General features: G+C 48.8%; 1 protein-coding gene across 1 annotated transcript in view; it reads right to left on the bottom strand.

Moving 5' to 3' along the window:
* FANCI (FA complementation group I) overlaps positions 1-14,502 on the bottom strand; it is a 26,351-nt gene extending 11,849 nt beyond the window's left edge. The window contains exons 1-19 of the mRNA XM_081124465.1: positions 14,415-14,502; positions 12,750-12,852; positions 11,883-11,955; positions 11,240-11,370; positions 10,655-10,811; positions 10,521-10,578; positions 10,307-10,348; positions 9,883-10,006; positions 9,374-9,459; positions 7,672-7,798; positions 7,186-7,275; positions 6,492-6,628; positions 6,056-6,236; positions 5,343-5,430; positions 3,737-3,867; positions 3,253-3,323; positions 2,497-2,611; positions 1,034-1,156; positions 710-778 (exon numbers count right to left, since the gene is read on the bottom strand). Of these exons, the coding sequence (XP_080980591.1) occupies positions 710-778; positions 1,034-1,156; positions 2,497-2,611; positions 3,253-3,323; positions 3,737-3,867; positions 5,343-5,430; positions 6,056-6,236; positions 6,492-6,628; positions 7,186-7,275; positions 7,672-7,798; positions 9,374-9,459; positions 9,883-10,006; positions 10,307-10,348; positions 10,521-10,578; positions 10,655-10,811; positions 11,240-11,370; positions 11,883-11,955; positions 12,750-12,833 (1,887 nt within the window). The 5' untranslated portion in view covers positions 12,834-12,852; positions 14,415-14,502. The remainder of the gene's footprint in view (positions 1-709; positions 779-1,033; positions 1,157-2,496; positions 2,612-3,252; positions 3,324-3,736; positions 3,868-5,342; positions 5,431-6,055; positions 6,237-6,491; positions 6,629-7,185; positions 7,276-7,671; positions 7,799-9,373; positions 9,460-9,882; positions 10,007-10,306; positions 10,349-10,520; positions 10,579-10,654; positions 10,812-11,239; positions 11,371-11,882; positions 11,956-12,749; positions 12,853-14,414) is intronic.

Raw genomic sequence — 14,502 nt, 5'->3', positions numbered from 1 at the left:
CAGGCGGTAAGGAAAGAAGACAGCGGCTCGTCACTGCTGCTCACGGTTTTAACTGGTCAAGCTAACGGCACTTTTAAGGGATGACACCTTCTAAGACGTTCCTAACGTCCAAAGATGAAAGCAGCAATGTTGGCAGAGCTTTTGCTCTGCCCTCGCTTTGGGCACCGTGCTGAGATCTTTCCTATTCTGCCTGTGACCTCTCCTCCCACACCCCTCCCACGTCCTGACCGCCCGGCACTCAGCGCCTCCAGTACAGCTTGACGAGGCTCCAGAGTCGGACGGCGGAGGGGAAATCATTCAGGATGGCAAAGCTGAATCCACAGGAATAAATAAGGGGGGTGGGCAACGGTAAAAAGCTGGTACACACGAAGAACTGTGTGTGTCCGCGTCTGTACACTGTATTTTTTCTTCTCTTAATTAGTATGAAAGACGAACATGTAACTGTCTAAAGCACAAATCGTAACACTGTTTGCTGGGACTTTAACGTAGATAAGTACTCTTATTACTATCAGTGTCCTGAGTTCTTGGTTACTGTCATCTTTTCCCTTTTTGTTGAAGTTGTTGAGGGGGAGACACTGGTTAACAGAGTCATACAGGTTCCCGGTGCACAGCTCTGCAGCGCATCCTCTGCACGCTGCACTGTGTTCACCACCCCCCTGAACTCTCTTAATATTATTAAAAGATCCAAATGCCATGAATATTTTTTCACCTGGGACAGCAGAGTGTGCATGATAGAATCAGCCAGCTGAGAGTTTCTTCGGAGGACATCGTAGAACCCCTAAGAGGAATCGGAGAAATAAACTCTCCAACATACACCAGTGACGTGGACAGTCACAACTTCAAAGTAACTTTCTCTACCCTCCTCTCAGTTCTTTGAAAAAGATGAACATATTATTTGCCAGAGAAGCAATTCAAAGTTTAGGTTATTGACTAAGTTGTACCCCAATAAACTCGATAATAAATAATAAAAAACATTGGGGGGGAAAAAGACTAGTTGGGGGACCCCCGTGTTCCTCCCACTCTGCTGACTGACCTCATAGAGCATGAGTCGCACATCGGCCTGCTGGCCTAAGCACCTTCGCAGGCTGTCTATGATCTCGAGGCAAAAAGCTTCGTTGGCCACAGAATTGTAGCGACTGTGGACGTCCACGTGGACCTGGAAGAGACGCAGGGTCTATCCTACCAAACCAGCTTCCATTAAGGAGACTCAGACTTGGCTTTCCCCACACGCCAGAACCCAGGGCTGAGGCCGACTTTATAACCACCACCAGGCTACGCAGGTCGCTCTCACTCTGCTTTGGAACAGAGAATTCTCAAGCATCTTAACAAAATGAACTCTTTCCCAGCCCCTGAGGTTTTTCTTGGCGACGTCACCTGCTTGGGAAGGCAGATTTCATGCCACTAGAACTGAATAATTCATAATATACCTGCTGATTTTACTTAAAAGGCCTAAGACTTCCTTCAATGTCTTCAGTAGCTAGAAGAACCTAGTTCTTCCTGCTTCCACAAGGTCCTGAGAGGGTAAGAGGCAGGTCGTTTCTAGTTTAAAAATGCACGTGACAATAACACCCCTTGTCTGATTTACACAATGAATTCAGCAATTATAGAGACAATCCCCAGTCCTTACACCAGGCCTTTCCGCAAGGTAGTTAATACTGACTGACTGGCTGAGGTCAAATTCCAGCTCCACCTTTTCCAGGTTCTATCACCTCGGGCAAGTTATTTCCCTTCTCTCTGCCTCCGTTTTCTTATCCTTAAAACGGGGATGACGTCATTACACCAGTGATACCCAGTGCTCCTAATATCAGCCTACGCCATACGTTACAGACAACTGCTCTGCGTAGTCAGTTACACTAGAGCAAGGATCCCTAGTGGAACTATTAATGCCTGTTGTGCATGAGTCATACAGCACATAATTTAAATTATACCGGGCTTACTGGGTGCTCGTGTGCCGGGTAAATAAGCTATCAAAGATGGAGGTGAAAAATGTGTTCAGCCTCTGAGAACTACTGTGAAGAAAGGAAATAATGAATGTAAAGCACCTGACACGGTGTCTAGCACAACAAGCCACAAGTGCAACACACGTACACAACTTAAAATTTCCTAGTAACCCCATTTAAACAGAAACTGATTAAATGAATTTTAATTTTTTACTTAACCCAACATATCCAAAATATCATCTCCTCATGTGATCAAAATAAGAAATTAATGCGACACTGTGCGCTCTTCAGTCTCACGCTGTCTTTCAAACCCAGGGCACCATCACGCGCACGGCACAGCTGCATCCGACTGGCCGCATCTCAGCGGCCGCGCCGAGGCCGGTGGCTGGCACGCGGGAGGGCGGTGCGCGGACAGCAGGTCTGCCACTAGCGGGTGTCACCCGATGCGGCCACCACCACGACCCGGACTGTCTCCGGGCCCTTTGCACAACCAGGACAGGAGCACGTCACCCGCTCCCAGCCGTGCACAGCGAGCGAGCCGGGCTGACCGCCTTACCTGGCTGACGCCGATGGCCTGGCTGCACTGGGAGGACGACAGGCTGCCTAACACTCTGAAGTTTTTCAGGAGCAGCAGAAACCCGGCCACTGCCGACTTCCGGGCGTCAAGCTGTCTAGCTCCCAACGGACAGAGAAGCAATGAACAAACAGTATTAATTTCACAGGAACAGACTTCTGGGTCAAAAAAAAAATCCAGTTATTTTTGTACAGAGAAGGAATATGTATCAACAGTGAAACATGGAGCAAAATAAATTGAATTTATGGACTTAAATTAGGAAGCAGCTGTTCACAGTATTAGCAGTGCAGGACCTCAGCTGACGTTTTCATGACCTACTTAACCCCCTGACATTCTCTCTACTTTCTTCTATCCTGACAAGTCGACGTGGGGAATGAGAACAAGTGCCCAGAAACTCCAATGCACGTGCTGAATGGAGGACACTGCCGACTCTGCGCCCAAGGGAGCCGTCTCCTCCACAGGGTGCACGCCCGGTGCCTTCTAGAGCCCCAGCCAGGAAAACGATGCAGTTGCCTCACTGAGGCCCCGTGATTAGCTCACGCTACAGATGCTACAGCGTCCAGCCCTGGCCTGTCAGGCACGGGCCACACAAAATTATCAACTGAAAAACTAGCCTGCTATATTTGGTCAAATATTGTACTGAATTTCGAGTCCTGCCTGTGGCTGCCTTGGCAGGCCCCGACCAAATGACAGAAAACGGGTTCCCCGCCCGCCCGAGCGCCTCCCGGGCCCACGCACCTGGCAAACATGGCTTTCCGCAGGACGACTATCAGCGAGTCCCTCATGGACATGCTCACTTTGAGGAGGGGCTGGAAGAGGAAGGGGCAGAGGTAAGACCAGAACAAGCTTCGTTATCGGCCTCAGCTCCTCTCTGCCCAACACTGTGGCCGCCTGGCTCTTCTAAGGCACGTTGGTTCTGTTTTACACGTTTCCCCGGGTGTCCACTTGGTAATAAGGACACTGGGACTGGCTGAGGGTGCCGTGAACTCTACCGTCCTCAATCAGCAATCCTCGGAGAGCCTTCCGATTCCTTCACTAACGTGAAAGTCAGTCAGAGGACAGAGCAGCGCCGTGAGGACGGGGAAAACCGTGTCTAGGGCTTGGGGCTCCTGCCCTTTCAACACAAAGGTTAATGTTTCAGAACCAAGAGCAAGAAACGGGATTTCTTAGACACAGATGCTCATGGAGAAACACACCAGCCCCCGCTCCGCAGGACACGCACCTGCACCGCCTTCAGAAGCCCGTCCACGGTCGCCAGGGGCAGCAAGGACAGGTAGTCGAAGCTTCCTGTGATTTTAGAAGAACAGCCCTGAAGGACTAAGGGCGAATACGTGACGATGCTGGAGAGCAGCTCTGGAGAACAGAAATCGATCATCAGTTGTCTCAAATAACCAAAGATCTTCCAAACAAATGGAAATTAAAACGGGAAAGGAATGGTAAGAGGTCCGTTTCCTTTCTCAGGTCGGATGTACTGCACTATGAATGTCTACTGATCTTATGCATCTTTCTACGGTCACTGTAACCGCGACACTTTGACTTTCTCCTGTCCACGCAAGGAGCACACGGTGTCTTCACCTTTCCAGGCTAACTCGATAAACACTCGGGAACTGTGGTGTGTGTGCATCTATACTGCGGTCCCATAAGGAACACACAAAAGCGTAAAACAGTCTCTCTCCCTTCTAGGGTTTTAATTTAGTTGGAAATCAGTTGTATTTTATATGAATGAAAGAGATAGATAAACTGTAAATAAAGGAGCTCACACAGGAGCTCAGTATGAGTCGGCAAAGCAGAGAGGAGCTGGTGGCTCAGCCGGGCTCTGATGGGCCCCAGGGAGCTGCACCGAGAGCAGCAAGGCCTGCCCCACGTTCGGGAAGCGCAGGAAAGGCACGGGGATAGAAAGCGGACGGTGGGGACACCCGTGCAGTTGGGGTGAAGGCTCGGAATAAATAAATAATGGACACTAACGTAGGATCCAACAGTCAAGGGCCTTAAGCGCAGGATCAGGAGCCGACTAGCTACTGCTGGAGGAGCTAGTGACTCTCCGGTGACGGGTGGTGCTGGCTGCAGGAATGCTCATCTGGGGGCAACAGGCAGGCGGAGCTGCTGCGGGGAGGAGAGGGAGCGGGGAACCGGCCAGGAAGCTGGGGCAGAGCACTAAGAGCAAGGCCACAGACGGGAACTGGCCTCGGGTGTGTGGGGGCAGGCGAAAGAAGGAGGGAGAAGTAACAGTAAGAGGGAAAGCGTGGGAAGACTTAGGTGCCAAGCGTATCTGAGCAGATAAAAGGGAATTCCAGCCTCTGGGACCTGCAGAGCCAGGCCTCCGACAACAGAAACAGTGGCGATAAAGGGGGAATTTGTTTGAAGGGAGCTGTCGTGCATTTGAGATACGAGGGGAAACAAATACTAAGCGGAAACACCCAGCAGGAATGAAAGGACGGAACTAAGGGAAGAGGGGGGTCTAGGCGTGAAGATGTGGGAGCCGTGCCCACGAAAATAACTGAAATCGTGAAAACAGATCTGACATGCCGAAGAAAGAACTTAGGAACGGACTTATAGTCGCCTGACGTCGTAATCAAAGATATCGGATTAAATACTCAGAAACCTAAGCATATACATTCTTTTTTACAGGCAAAAGGAAAGAAACCATTATTTGTACAGTTGATCCTGGAAAATATATGGAGTTTGTAAGATGCTGTCTTTTAAATGCTGTCCTTTAAAGGTTAAACTATTGTACCGTTAGGTTTTCCCCCCCCCCCATGAACAAAACATTGTGACACTTAAGTGAAAATATCCCTGAGAACTTGAACGGCCCTCTGGAAGTCCGATACCTAGGAAATGGCTGATGGGAGAGGATGCTCTGGTGACAACCCTGTTGAGGACTTGCTCCAGGATTTCTTGTCTGACCATCTCATGGATCTAAAAAGAAAAGCACCATCGGTAAAACAGTCCTCGGCGACAGTCAGCATGCCACTGCGCCAAGGCCTGCAAGGCAGGACAGAGAACGGTCTGGACGTGGGAAAAAGCTGAATCGCTAGCAAAGCAAAGCTGCTTTGCCTCAGACAGGATCCAGCTTTCTTATCATTTTTTTTTTACTTAAAAAGAAACGTATTTTTCAAAGGTGCTTCAGAAATTAAGGCTGAGGTGACAGTCATGATATGGTAATGAATTTAAAAAAGGCAAGCTCCCCATTTTGGGTTCTTCAAAAACAACAAGGCAGTAAAGCAGGATTCTACAGCGACGTAAAAGATCATTGTTTTGTATAAAGAAATAGCATTAAAAAAACAAAACAGAAACAGAACTGACTTACTGCTGGAGAAGAGGAGACCATGGGAAAGCTAACTTACGTCGCTTCCACTCACACAAATCAAAGACGAGGGAGTAACTGTTCCATTAGGCTGGAGCCGTGACGTTTCAATTACCGCCCCAATCTCTGTTCCCGGAGCGCAGGTTTCCTTGTCTTCCAAACTCCAGGCGAACACCACGCCTTACTCACAAGGCCACTTAATAAAATTAGGAAATGGCTGTGAAACTGGAGTCTCACCTTGAAAGTTTCCAACAGGATATCGGCTCCCAGCTTGCACGCGTGCTGGCTTGGTGTCCGAGAGAGATCGGGGCTGGTTTCAACAGCTCTCCCATCAACCATCTTCTTGGGCCCATACGAATCCATTAAAATGAAGCCAAATTCGACCAGACCCTGAGTCACATGATCCCAGCTATGAACGCTGCGAGGAAACAGGGCTTCGTGAAGAAGGAAAGCTTAGCGAAGGCCTCACCCTCAGCTTCGCTGCAGCGTTAGAAGTTCCCAAGCCTGACCTGGACAAGCGCAGCCTTCCCCCGGCCCTCTCCTCACGCATCCGGAGGGTGCCCAGCGCCCTGCTCTACTCACAGGAACATACGCTGTGTGACCGTCAGCGGTTTCCTCGCTGGGCCTCGGGATGGCCCCCACTGCCCTCTCTCACGACGGTTCACGAACTCACCTGTTTTTCACCACCTCCAGGGTCATAGCTGAAACGCAAGACGGATGAGGGACCAGATTCTGAAGAAATTTTGAGGCCTGGAGAAGCTGAAGATCCTTGAAGCTTTTAAAAACCAAAGCCTTTAAAAGGTCAAACACCTAATACATAACGAAAGCAATGGGGAAATGAATTGAGAGTGACACCCCACGCCAGAGGATTTTAATCCTGCAACGGTTCCCACTTGCTGCTGGACTCTCACGGCCCCAGGACACCTGTTTCGCTAGATGAGTGAAGATATGAAATTATGACTTTCAGTCATATTTCCCAACAGTAGAGAACACGTGAGAAAAATCTGCAAAGGATTTCTATCTTTCCATCCTGGAAACTAACCTACTCCCATTAATTCCAGCTTGATCAGGGACAACTTCTGGGAAAGCTACCGCATAACGGGACGGCTGGCGAACGCCCACCTAGGTTCCCATCCTTGCTGCCTGCACCGTGTGATGTTCCCATTACTTTGCATTTCACCACTGGGCTCACCTGCAGAAGAAGCCTCCCAGCAACCCCCAGACAACCGTGCGGACCTACGTGTCTTACAGAGGGATTTGCTGCTGGCAGGACAGCGGTGGGATTGTGTAAGAATTTAAAAAAAGGGGGGGGGGCTCTTGAAATCCTTACCAACTACACGAGGAACAGAAAAGTCATCAATAAATACCTGTTCCTCAAACCTTTGTATTCTTGCTACAGAGAGCAGGAGGGCAATGCTGAAGGGACATACATCGTTGCTGAAATCTTGCAGTCCTATCTGGAACAGAGGAACAAAACAGGAGTCGTTACTTACATCTTAAAAGCATGACAGAGCCCTACTTAACGTTAAGGTCCTTAAATACATCAGGAGCCTCTACGCCAGGGACAGAACTAGAAAACTTCTGGAAGAAAGCAGAGCAGCACATCTTCAAGACCTTGGGTGAGACAAAGACTTGCTTAGACATGGCACCAAAAGCAAAATTTGTGTAGGACAAAAATGGATAAATTGGATATTACCGAAATCCAAAACTTCTTTGTGCTTCAAAGAATACCTCTAAGAAAATTAAAAGACGCACGACGGACTGGGGGAAATAGTTGCTAAACATATATACCTATGTGTTCAAACAGCCCTGCTTCCCAGAGACCCCAGGCCACCTCGAGAGTGTGGTGCTACCTTCAAGAGCTTCAGCAGTTCTCTGCCTAGCTCGCAGTCCAAGGTCATGGCGAACACGATGTGCAGGATGACAGTGCCTTCCACATGGCGAAGTTCACTGGACGGCACAGTGATAAGGTCCAGGAGCCTGAGGAGTCGACAGAAGCGTGTGAACAAGAGACAGCAGTGCAGGCGCTCGGACGAAGCCGCCGCGGAGCCAGGCGGGACTCACGGTCGCGGGAGGAAGGCGGGAAGTGCAGACTCCACCGCCCCACTCTCTGCTCCCTTTTCCACAAACCCCCCCAATGAAGTTTCTATAGTCATTATTCCCACTCCTTTCCCTCTTCCCAGTTAAACGTAATTCAATGAGGCTTCTGTCCCCTCCCACTGGCTAAGTACCACTGCTGAGAGGGTTACAACGATCTCTATGTTGCCAAAGCCAATAACCAAGTCCCACATTAAAGCCACAGCTCAACACGTCCATGTGCGGAGCCGATATACCCCTCAAACTCAACACGGTCTCAGCTGAGCTCATTTCCCCTCTAAACCTCCTTTTCTGCCAGTCCTTCCTAAGTACACAAGATCACCTGCCCATCAGCTGCTCAGCCACGTGACTAAAAGTTACTCTAGAGCAAAAGCAGTAAGCTGCAACAGGGTCAGGGTGTGAATTCTGCGCGGCCGGCGTGGCTCAGAGGTTGAGCGTTGGCCTAGGATCCAGGAGATGGCGGTTAGATTCCCGGTCAGGGCACAGGCCCGGGTTGTGGGCTCGATCCCCAGTGCAGGAGGCAGCTGACCAACGACTCTCTCATGATTGATGTTTCTCTCTTTCCCCCCGCTCTCCCTTCCTCTCTCTGAAATCAGTAGAAAATTTTTAAAAATGTAAGTGTATTTTCCCATTGGGGGTGGGGGTGCTGTTTAAAAAAGTAAGTGTGAATTCTGCAGTCAAACTGCCTGGATTCAAAACCCAGCCCCACCAGGCAATGGCTACATAATCTTGGGAAACTCCTTAATTTCTCGGTGCCTTTGTTTCCACATCCAAAAAATAGAGACAAAGTAAGGTTATTGTGAGGTTTAAAGTTCTTGTAAGTTCTTAAAACATCACGTGGCACAGATAAGCACTTCCAAATATATGCTGTAAAAAAAAAAATTCTCATTTTCAGACGCGCTAGGCTGTCTCCATCGTAACGCCTTTGCACGAACCGTCACACTAACTTAAAATGTCCCTCCCCCCTGAGCGACAGGTTGCAGGCTCTCCTGCAGGCCGCACGCCTTCTCAGACAGGTCCCTGGGCACCCGGCGCACAGCAGCCACACTGCCACTGTTCTCGTCACCCACCCGGATCATCTGCGCAGCACTTTCCACTCCAACATTTTTCGTGTCCGTGTTCTGTTCTCTTCTCACTTAAGCTCCAGGAGAGCAGGGAGGGACCTGGCCTGACTGCTGGCTCATCGCTGACCCAGGGCCAAACGGTCCCCAGCACCGAGCAGACACTCAGTAACAAACAGCCTCTAGACTTACAGCTTAGGGAACAATTTTTGCTACTTTCCCAGAACCGTGCAAACGGACAAGCTCAGGAGGACTCACTGTTCTTTTAACCTCATGGCTGAGCAGCTGGGGGAGGGTTAGGGAAGCTCTGTGCTCTGAGGTGAAGGCAGAGGCCGGAGGGCCAGCAGCCCAAGTACAGGGCGAGGGGAAAGCGACCTCCTTCCTGCTCGATACTCACTCGTCGCCGCTCTGCTCCTCCTTGTGCTGCTTGTCGAGCTCCCTGAAGAAAGCTACGACTCCTTCCAAAACGCACCTTCTGCTTCCCTGAAAAAGCACAAAAACGGGTAAGGCCTCCCCTCGGCGGGCAAGATCAGCAAGTGGAACTTCTCAGCTTAGAGGCTGCTCAAGTATGAATTTAAACAGACAAATTATAACCTCGAGTCACAAGGAGGACATACGGAACACTTTCGTGTTAAAATTGGGTTTAAAATACATCGTAATGCCAGACTTTTAGGGGCCTATAGCTCACCTTTCCTGAGATCTTGACTCCTTTTACTGCCACACACAAAACACGTGGTGGCACAGAGACAAACTGTTTGCCTTGACCTTTTTACTAGATCAAATCATCAAACTCAAAACAAAAGCAACCATGCCCTAGTATGTATATCAAGAGTGTAAACAAGCTGAATGGCCCTAACTGGTCATTATTTTGCTAGAGTTAAAAAACACACCAGATGTCCTTTATACCTTGGAGGAGAGAACCAGAAGCTGATAGACCAAAGGCGGTATTTCTTGAAGGTTCAACTTGGAGAACATCTTGAGCACTTTCTCCGTGACAGACTCTACCTCGTCTGCAGTCAGAGGCACATCCCTGTGGGATGAGAGAGTCTCAAGGCCACAGCACAGTTACGCCGCAGCCTAACTCGGGAGATGTTAGGATATTACATCTGCCCCTGTTGAATTTTCTCGAACAGAGCACCTTAAGCAAAGTCATCTTGGAAGAAAAATCACAAGATTATGCTTTAAGTAAGCAATTAAAGCAAAAGGGGGTGGGGGGACATCCTGTAACAGAAAACAGAGGTCCCAACACTCTCCCTGAGGAGGGGGTGTGGCGTGCTACAGTCAGTTCCTCACAGGGCAAGATAGGAGGAGGGGGAATGGCGATGCTTACTTGAACATGGACGTGAGCTGAATCACATAGCGCCGATCCCACCTGGTCAGAGACAATGACAAGAATATGCGAGTTCATCTCATTTTAACTTACGTACCTATTTCTTTACAAAACTGGGGCCATCCCAAGGGATGTGAATTCCTAAAAACAATGGGAATTCTCTCTGGCACTTGCAGTCCTGAGGAAGTTCTACACGTTAGTGGGAAAGACTCACCTGCCAGAGCAGAGGGTGTTAATCAGCTGTTTCTTATGGTCTTCCCCGCTCAGCTCCTCTAGAAACGCAAACGCACTGAGAAATAAATCTGATTACGCGAAGAGAGGGAAAAGCCACTAAGACTAGAAAATTACCTTTTCCAGAAGGCACGTTTCCCTTTTTGGTGACAAGGGCACTGAGAATGATGGGAAGTAACTCCAAAGATTTTCCATTCAGGAGGCTGCCCTCTTTGATTGCGCCAATAAACTCATTGGCTAATTCAACCAACAATGGTCCTGGAAAACTGTGGGCCTAAAAGTTCATGGGATAAAGAAAGCATTAAGCAGAAATCTAAATGTGTGCTCTCTCTTCCCAAGAAATAGATCCTTCTGCTGAATTAATAGAACTGGCAATGAAACCATAACTGGCCCTATAAGGAACTCGGGGCGTCATTCTGCTCTGGCACAAACTTAGAAAGGGTTTCAAAGATCGGAACCCTCCTCTGGTTCCCTGCTGTTTTCAAATATGCCAGCTCTTCAAAGAGATACATGTCCCTGACACCAGAAACATAATGGAAACATCTGCTTATGGCCCATCCATCAGCCATTTGTCTTTTAACAGCTCCCATTCATAAACGGGAGCTATGTGGTTTGGCAAATCTATTTTCCCTTCCTCAACAAATTACAAACCCCCCCACAAAATCTATCCAAAACCAAAAGCAGTTTTGTTTCCCAGCTCACCTCCAGCATCAGCAAGCCTATGATCTCAGATGCTATTTCCTTCTGCAAATCCCCGGATTCCACCAACTGGATACAACAAGTATATGTCTTACGTCTCCTAAGAGCTCCAGCTTCCTCAGAGCAGGGGGAACCTTATTGTTTTAAAAAGGTGTATAGAAACAAAAAGACAAAAGGGAAAAAAAGTCTTACAAGGCTGAAGAGTAAATAAAAAAAAATACAGCTTTGTAGTTTAACATAGAAACACAACACAATATACAGATGACGTATTGTAGAACGGTATACCTGAAACATGTAATTTTATTAACCAATGTCACCCCAATAAATTCAATTAAAAAAAGATTTTTAAAAATTAAAAAAGCATAAAAAACACAAGTAAACCAAAGCTGATTTTATGAAATGCATCCTTTACAGGCCCCCAAACCAGCAATACCATCTCAAGCAGCCACCTCAACCCCCTTCAGCAAAATTATTCAAGTCCACAAGACAAGAGAGACTGCAGCTTTAGCTGATTCTGGAAAAATCTCCCAAACACAGTGCAGTCTCAGTGGGGCTGCAGACAGTAAGGAAAATAACAGTATGTGCCAAAGGTAAACACGTCTAGCAACGAACCAAGGGAGACAGAAGTAGCATTAACTACTGTTACCTTTGAAGATGGCTCTCAGGAGGGCTCCAACCGCTTTTCCTTTCACCGCCTGATTCTGAAGGAGGTTCGCCAGCTGCGAGTGAAGATTGAAGAAAGAAAAGCACACAGGTCTCTGGCAACGATTTCTTTACCCCAATGACCTAATCTCCCAATGTGCAAAATACTCATCTCTCAGGTTCATATCCCTCAGAAACTCTAGTGATTAGAAAAAAAGAAATTTGTAAAGGCTGAAGGCTGAGATAGACAGTAATTGAGGAAAGGGCGACGATTTCAGCTTGAATGGGTTCACCTTAAGGAGGGATTCCTCTCCATGCAGAGATTGGGATAAGCAGAGACCAATTATTACACAAAAGGTAGATCAGGAGGGTAAGGAAATTAGGACCAATGAACAATAAAGTAAATACTGTCCCATTTGAGTCATATACTTACAATGAAAACATGGTGGTATTCTCTTACTAATAATTTCAAAATCTTTTACTGCTTATGAATTTATCTTTAGGGAAATATAGGAAGGAAAGAAAGGACACCAATAGGCAAATCTAATGGCTCAATAACTATAGTCGGGATGTTATCTTCAAGTAGGATTGTTCTAAGAACCATAAAAGTACACTAACTCGCTCATATACCTACAGTTGCATAAATATAATTTGAATGTTATATAGTTGTATAAATGTACACAAATGCCCTTCAGAGTTCCGTTTCTCCTCCTCATTTCTTTACATCTATGAGCTGTTATCATATAAATCGCTGTCTCCTAAGGAGAGTGGTAAGTAGATAAAGTGGCGAATAACTTGTCTAACATGTCTTATGAATCTGTCCTCAGGCTTGACACGTGCTTTCAGCAGAAGGTTGATTCCCAGTACTCACGTCATCTCCCTTCAGGGTCTGAAGAAATTCCTGCAGTCCGTCTGCTGTCTTTTCTGCTGCTAGAGATAGGATTTTCTGGTCCATCGTTGCACATATCAGGACACTGAAAGGCAAAAATGCCAGAGCTGATGAAATTTCCAGAAGTAAGCAAGATTATTTTGGTGTTTTTCCTTCCCTACCTGTTAGAACCGAGTATTTCACAGATATTATGGACAACGTACACAGCAGGCATTCATTCAACAGGTTAAGGACCACTAACTAGTATGAGTAGGTAATTCTTATTCCCTGGAAGTTCCGTATTAGAAACTTTTTATTCTGATCAAGTGGATTCGTAATTCTGCCCGCATTTTTATCAGAACACTGTCTAGAACAAAGCAGTCATCGAACAGCGTGTGAAATACGTAATAAACTGTTATAAACACGTAGACAAGAATACGTCTCGTTACAAGATAAAGTCGTATTGCGTAAGAGCATAAACAAACAGCACTGTAAGTGCAAGAGCCAACGAAATGGTATGAAAACAAAGGAGACGTTAACAGGGCTACAGAAATACAAGTGTTCAAATCTTCCCAGCAGCCCAGCCTCCGGTGGCTCGGTGGTTGTGCCTGGACCCAAGAACCAGGAGGTCGCCTAGTTCAGGGCACATGCCCGGGCTTGCAGGCTCGATCGCCAGTAGGGGACTTGCAGGAAGCAGCCCATGGATGTTTTGTCTCTCTCTCTCCCTCTCTCTAAAATCAATGAAAGAACATATTTTAAAAAACCCATACAGTCCGACCAGGCATGGCTCAGCGGTTGAGCATCGACCTAGGATCCAGGTGATCAGGGTTCGATTCCCGGTCAGGGCACATGCCCCGGGTTGCGAGCTCGATGCCCGGTGCAGGAGGCAGCTGATCCATGACTCTCTCACCATTGATGTTTTTCTCTCTCTCTCTCCCCTCCTCTCCCTTTCCTCTCTCTGCAATCAATAAAGACGTATTAAAAAATAAAGAAGCAAAAAAAATTAAAATTAAAAAAACAACAGACAAGCAAGTCTTCCCAGCAGAGGGAAGCTGCACATGGAACTCAGAGGCTGGCTTTAGAGAGTCGAGGTCGGCAGATGATGCTGTTTCCATGACTGGGAAGGACAGCGCCACCCGCCAAGGCATCCAGGCCGGGAGGGCGGCCGCGGGCAGCGGAGGCTGGGAGGCCGGGCTGGGGGTAAACTGGGCAAAGCCTGAAACGCCAGGCGAAGGAGCCTGGGTTTTATTCTGCAAATAACAGCGCGCGGCCAAAATCTGTGTAGCCCCAGAGCACGGGGCCAGGCTGAGACGTCGTTTCAGGGGCCGGCGTCTGGCATCACTTGCCAGGAGCGGCGGGCACGGGGGGGGGGGGGGGGAGGGTGGCAGCGGCCGAGGCCCGTCGTCGGGGTCCCTGCGGGAAGTTCTCGGACGGAGGGGAACGGACAACGCCGGGAACCAAGGGTCACAGGCCCCGGGGGTGGGGGGGGGGCGCGAAAGCGCGCGGGACGCGGCGCCGGGCGGCTGCGCACCTCCACCTTCCGGGCCTCAGAAAACGCGGCAACCCCGCGGCGGAGCGCGACGCCTCCGGCCCTCGCAGACCCGCTCCCTCCGCCCGGCGCTGAGCCCCGCCGCCCCGGCCGCGCGCCCGGCCCGCCGGCACCGCTACCTCAGCCCCGCCGCCGCCTCCTCCGCCGCTGCTGCTGACGCCGCGCGCTTCTGAAAATCCCGCTCGATTGCTGGGCTCGGCACTTCCG

This window comes from Miniopterus schreibersii (assembly GCF_964146895.1).
Source record: "Miniopterus schreibersii genome assembly, chromosome: 22".
NCBI classification, from domain to species: domain Eukaryota; kingdom Metazoa; phylum Chordata; class Mammalia; order Chiroptera; family Miniopteridae; genus Miniopterus; species Miniopterus schreibersii.
The sequence above is the reverse complement of the archived record's forward strand: the minus strand, read 5'-3'. Positions and strand labels throughout refer to the sequence as shown.